A 6,337-nucleotide genomic window follows, 5' to 3' on the forward strand; every position below is an offset into this window, starting at 1 on the left:
TTTGCCCCTGATTTCAGTTCAACGTTTATTGAGTGCTTAGTCTGTCCCAGGTTCTGTGCTGAGGACACAGAGCAAGCAAAACATTCAAGGATTCTGCCTTGGTGGCGCTCTCATTCCAGAAGCTGCCAACGAGAGACTGGTGGACTGCATCTGGCCCACATTAGTGTTTTGTTTGCTCTAAACAGTGATTATTTTTAGAAAAAGTAAGTTGCCGACTTCTAGCTTCTCTGAGACAGACAACTTCTGGATTCCTGAATAAGAAGTGGCGGCCATCCCCTGCCCAGCACCCAGGATACAAGCCCATTTCCTACAATCTTACACCCAGATGACTGTGGCCCAATTCACACATCTGTGTTATGCACTTGACATCCGTAAGCATTTAGACCAAAACCCCTGAAGCAAACAAATATCCAATCGAGATAATTTCAGATAGTATTAAGTCATAAAAAAATAAATAAAATAAGCTAATATGCTCAACGATGGTTGCTGTGGTTGTTGTTAAGATGGGGCTTCACTCTGTTTCCCAGGCTGGAGTGCAATCATGATATGGCTCATGGAAAGGGCCGCTTCAGACTGGGTAGTCAGGGAGGGTGCTGCTCTGCGGTGTGACCAAGACCTGAATTATGGCCAGCATGACAAGTCTACCAATAGAGAAAACAAAACAGCTTCCAAGCACAGGGAACAGCACAGGCACCAGGTCCTACTCGAGGCTAAAAACTGGCTTGTTCAAGAGCAGCAAAGTTGGGGTAGCTGAGAGAACAGCGAAAAGATCGCATAAGAGGGAAGAAGCCAGATTACATACGACCTTTACAAGCCATGGTAAGATTTTTAGATTTTACTCCCAGTATGATAGAAAGCCTATGGAGGGTTTTAACTAGGGAGTAATGTAGTCTGGTTTACATTTTCAAAAGCTGACCCTGCTATGTAGAAAATAATGCAATGAGGCAACAGGGGTAGCAGGAGACCAATGAGGAAGCAATAATGGTCCAGTTGGTGACAGTGGCCAGGACCAGGATGGTAACACAAGAGATGAAGAGAAGCAGCAGATTCAGGAGGTAACATAGAGTATAGCCAGAAGAATGACCAGATGAGAGGATGGTCACAGTGGTGGCAGGATGGAGGGGGTGAGGAGAGGGGAGTAATCGAGGATAACTCCAAAGCGGTGGCTTGTTCAAACATTTATAGGTTAGGGACAACTGGGGACACCCCAATTCTGGTAAGAGAAATCAAGACTTTGGTTTTGGATGAATCAGTTTGCCCAGACTCAGGTCTTCCCAGATTTCTCACTCCCTTACCTCCCACATCCAAGGCGTCCTCAAATTTGAAAGTCCAAACTTCTAAACACTGAAGTCTCTTATCCAATCTATCCGCTCAATTCCATACCCATTGCCTCTGTCCTGACTCGACCCTCTCTTGCCTTGACTTTTACAACAGTCTATTGTAGCTCTGAAAAACGAACCAAAAGCACTTAAGAGCCATGCCTGTACCTCTCTTCCACCAGCCATCTCTGATGGCGGAAACCATGTCGAACTCCTATTCATCTCCAGTGACTAGTGCTGTGCTGGGCACAGAGTAGGCCCTCACATATTGATGAACTGAAAACAGGTTTCCTCAAACAGGACACGTCAGAAAAGCGGAGCTCCGTCTGGGCTTTTATGATTCCTCCACACAAAGTAGAGCCACACAAAATGTATGATCAGGTCTCAGAGAACTCCGCCTTTCCAAGGAATGCATTTTTTTCCAGTTTGGTTTCAAACCACAGTTTGAGTCCCACTTTTACCTGGCAGTTAATGACATTGAATAGCATTACTATTTTTTCCACTTTTCTTTCAAACTAGGGACTTTGAGAGGAAGTCCTCTGAGCCTCACATCTTTGTAAGGAGGTCCCAGAGAGAATTCTTCTCCATTTTACAAATAAGAAAACTGAGGCCTGGAACAAAATCCCGTAATTTTTATGGAGTCAGGAGCCCTGACCCCATAGCACAGTTCTGTAACAGGAAGATATCCCGATCTCCCCTCCATGCAGAACTACTCAGTACTCAGGTGTTCCCTAGGTTTTGCCTTCACATTTGCAAACGTCTTTGGGTATCAGGGTGTGTTGTCACAAGGTCAAAAACAATGTTCTTTCTCTCTCGCCTCTCTATCACTCTCCTCAGTGAGGACAGATTCCACCCACTGGGTCCGAGAGAAAGAAAAGCACCTTAGTGATGAGCTGGGGAGGAGTTACAACCAACAAGGAGAAAGAGATCTAAGAACACAATAAGAGTTTCGATGGGAAAAAGGGGAGCGGGGCCACCATTAAGAAAACCAGGAGGCTCCTTTCAAAAAGTTTCCAGATGCGAGTACCTGGGAAGAAAAGTGGCAGCAGTAGGTGGTCAGACCCCCTGCTGTGCCCTCCCAGAATCACTTCTTCAGAGCACCCAGGCTCCTCAGGACGTCCTGGGCCTGGGTCAGCTGCTGTTGCAGCCTCTGGCGGGTGCTGTCGTTGGAGGCCCGCTTCAGGTGGCCCTGCATCTCCTCCACCACTGCCCTGTGGCCAGCGGTGTTGTGGAAGAGCCGCACTGCCCGGTCCCCACAGGAGGCCAGAAACCGGCCAGTGATGTCAAAGGACAAGTCAGCGATGCACTCCGCATGTACCCGTTCAAAGCATTCCTCCTTCTCACCCCGCCGGGTATTGTAGAGATGAATACTGCTGCCAGTGGCCAAGGCCAAGACCTGGGCATCAGGGGAGAGCGCCAGGAGGCACCGCATGGTGCTCGCCTCTTCAAAGCGGCCTGTCCTCAGCAAGTAGGGGTCCTGCTGCTTCTTGTATTCCACATCTGTGTCCCACAGTTTCCATGTACCATCCTTGGAGACAGAGGCCATCCTGCAGCATGGAGAATCACAGCTCAAGCCCCAACACATGCCGGCAGGGAAGGCACTGGGACAGCTTGAAGGGCTCTAGCTAAGAAGCTGAGTCTGCTTCCTGCTGAGGGTCAGGCACCCCACCCACTTCAGAGCTGTGGCCCAGGCAAACAGAAGGACCCTGGCTGCCAAGGGGGGCTGAGAGCCACTGGTAAGACATCAGAGCAGATCCACTCACCTCCGTGAGTCATTGGAGAAAGCGAAGGCGTGGACAGCTGCAGAGTGTCCTTTCAGTTCAAAGGCTCGAACAACCTCCTGGAAGTCCCCCTTCTTCCCAAAGCAGACTTCCCAAACCTTCACATCTGGGGTAAAGCCACACGAAGCCACAAACCTGCCATACAACCCGGTTCCTTTAAAACTTAATTTCAGCAACATCTTGTTTCTGCAAACCCTCTAAACCTCTTTCCTGAGAGATTTAATAATATAAAAGTGCTTTAGCCAGGAGCAGTGGCTCAAGCCTGTAATCTCAGCACTTTGAGAGACCGAGGCAAGAGGAATGCCTGAACTCAGGGGCTCAAGACCAGCCCGGGCAACTTGGTGAGACCTCGTCTCAGAAATATATCAAAGATTTAGCTAGGTGTGGTACCGCATGCCTGTAATTCTGGCTACTTGAAAGGCTAAGGCGGAAGGATCGCCTGAGCCCAACAGGTCGACGTTGGGGTGGCGATGAGCATGCCACTGCATTCCAGCCTGGACAACAGAGTGAGATTCTAACTAAAAAAAAAAAAAAAAAAATAGGTGCACACGGTGGCTCATGCCTATAATCCTAGCACTTTGGGAAGCTGAGGCAAGAAGATTGCCTGAGCCCAAGGGTTCGAGACCAGCCTGGGCAACATGGTGAGACCTCGTCTCTACAATACATCAAAAAATTAGTTGGGCATGGTGGCGCATGCCTATAGTTCCAGCTGTGGTGGCCGTGAGCAGCATGCCACTGTACTTCAGCCTGGGTGACAGAGTGAGACTCCAACTCAAAATAAATAAATAAATGTGCTTTTATGTACGTGACTTCAGTTCATTATCACAGCCTTGCTCTAAGATACATGGCACCCTGACTCCGACCTTTTAAATCCCACAGATGAAAAGCCAGGTGCAGTAGTGTGCATCTGTAGTCCTGGCTACTAAGAAACTGAGGCAAGAGGATCACAAGAGCCCAGGAGCTGAAAGTTGTAGTGCCTGAGAATAGTCACTATACTCTATCCTGGGTGACATATCAAGACCCTTCTCTAAAATAAAAACAAAACACTAAAAAATAGCAACTAAGTACTCGAGGTGGCTTGCATGAAATCCCACCACTCCAAGTGGAGAGCTAGGACTTGAACCTAGGACTCCTGACTCTCCGCTGTATGCTCGTTTCACTTGTGAAGCTGGCTCTCTGCTCTGTGCTTGCTCCTCAGCCCCAAGCCCTCCCATTCCAAGAAGCAAAAGTTCCTCCCTCCTCACCTGCTACAAGGGGATATAGCAGCATGCGTATTGTTCATCTGGTTGGTGTTGATGGTAAACAGCACCTGACCTTTCAGACTCCAGATGAGGACAGTCGTGTCACTGGAAACAGTCATGATGAACTTCCCTGAAGGGGAGGGGACTGATGTGAGCCCAGGGCAATGAATGACCTGGCATTCTCCAAAGAGACACTAATGAGGCCTGTGGTGTCCAAAGTATCCATGTTCCCCTCCAAAACCCAGGTCACTACAGATAAGAACTCTGCTGAAGGCTGCGGCCTTACTTGCCTCCCTCAAGGACCTAGAGTGGCTCCTAGAACTCCAAGGCAGCACAGAGTCAAGCTGTTTAAAGCCAGAGCCCCCTGGTCAGACCGAAGCTGAGTAAAACCTCCCGGCAGCATTAACTCCTTCCAGATATATAACTGGAACATTTTTTGGTCATGGTATCATCCTTGCTAGGTTAAGCATTTTTTTTTAATTGTAGAGATGAGGTCTCGCCAAGTTGCCCTGGCTGGTCTCAAACCCATGGGCTCAGGCAATCCTCTCACCTCAGCCTCCCAAAGTGCTGGAATTATAGGTGTGAGCCACTGCGCCCAGCCCAGGTTAAGTACTGACTGGAACATTTCTGCTAGCCTTGGGCAAACTCCACCTTTGGAAAGTCTCTTACCTGTGTTAGCAATGCCAATGTTGATAACGGGTGCCTTATGCTTTTTAGGGAAGTCCTCTGGGGTGGCTGTGAAGGTGTAGCCCCCATCCTCTCGCTTGGTCATCTTGAAGACGCGGAGGGTGTCCCCATTGGCCAGCCAGACGATGAAGGCTCTAGAGACACAAAGCAGACAAATCACTCCCTCATTTGGACATGTGTGCCAGGTCCTATGCAGGGTTCTGGGGAAAATCAAGATCTCTTCTCATACCCTGCAGTCTAGCTTTGTAGCTTGGTCCCTTGGGTCAAAATCTAAAACTCCTCACAAGATAGGAGTCTTACAACTGACTCCTTTCATCTCTCTAGGGTTTGGAAAACAATGATAGCTTCTGAGACTCATCTAGAAGTCAGGCTGTGAACTCCCCAGGTAGGAAGAGATCGACCCCTCTCTGCTTCCTTGCTGTGTGGAGCATAGCCCTCCAGGGAATCCCAGGCAGTGCGCAAGCTATCTGAACACGCTTTCTGCCACCCTAAGGGAGACCTGGGGCACTCCTCACTACCCAAAACAGACACGGAAAGGCCATAAGCCTGCGCTGGGTGTCTGCAGACCAACCCAAGGCTCCCTCCTGTCCCACCTGCAGTCAGGGCTGAAGCGCACCAGGGTGGCGTGGTCCAGCTCCACATTGGCTCTCATGCTGCGATGCTCCCGCTGCATGAAGTCCTTGGTGCTCCAGATGCGGACAGTGCGATCCTCCGCGCAGGTGGCCAGGTACTTGCCGTTGCAGCTGAAGTCCAGGCAAGATATGTTCCCACTGTGGCTCTAAGGGAAGGGTTGCAGGAAGTGTGAATGGATCCCTCAGGCAATAAAGAAGCCCAACCAGAAGCCATGACTCTGGGGCCTGCAGCCTGGATTGATAGCAAGCCGAAGATGGCCTGGGATCAGAAGGGACAGGATGGGGCATCTCTGCTGATTCTGATCAGGGGTAGGGGGTCTGCAACACAAACAGAACACTACACAAGAAAAGTGTGGGAGTGTGAGTCTTTGTGTATGTGTACTATGCGTGGGTAGCCAGAGTACCTTCAGTGCCGCAGCCTGGAGACGGTGGGTGAAATTGTGTTGTTGAGGCTTCTCCTTGCGAATTCGTTGATGCTGTTTCTGCTTCTTGGATCCCGAGGATTTGCCAGACGGAAATCCATTTGCTTTTTGGCCTAGACAGAATGGCCATGTCGTTCACTCACTCACTCACTCACAAGAATTTTTTTTTTTTTTTGAGTTGGAGTCTCATTCTGTCACCCACACTGGAGTGCAGTGGCATGCTCCTGGCCACCGCAGCCTCGACCTGCTGGGCTC

The 6,337-nt window shown here is 49.6% G+C and overlaps 1 protein-coding gene across 1 annotated transcript in view; it reads right to left on the reverse strand.

The window, feature by feature from the left end:
• Positions 1 to 6,337, reverse strand: part of TBL2 (transducin beta like 2) — a 7,109-nt gene continuing 772 nt past the window's right edge. Inside the window, exons 2-8 of the mRNA XM_008062970.2 lie at positions 6,327 to 6,329; positions 6,065 to 6,195; positions 5,622 to 5,806; positions 5,011 to 5,162; positions 4,345 to 4,471; positions 3,083 to 3,235; positions 1 to 2,866 (exon numbers count right to left, since the gene is read on the reverse strand). Coding sequence (XP_008061161.2) covers positions 2,404 to 2,866; positions 3,083 to 3,235; positions 4,345 to 4,471; positions 5,011 to 5,162; positions 5,622 to 5,806; positions 6,065 to 6,195; positions 6,327 to 6,329 — 1,214 coding nt within the window. The 3' untranslated portion in view covers positions 1 to 2,403. The remainder of the gene's footprint in view (positions 2,867 to 3,082; positions 3,236 to 4,344; positions 4,472 to 5,010; positions 5,163 to 5,621; positions 5,807 to 6,064; positions 6,196 to 6,326; positions 6,330 to 6,337) is intronic.

Source organism: Carlito syrichta, unplaced genomic scaffold (genome assembly GCF_000164805.1).
Source record: "Carlito syrichta isolate Samal-C Ts95f unplaced genomic scaffold, Tarsius_syrichta-2.0.1 Scaffold97166, whole genome shotgun sequence".
Taxonomy (NCBI): domain Eukaryota; kingdom Metazoa; phylum Chordata; class Mammalia; order Primates; family Tarsiidae; genus Carlito; species Carlito syrichta.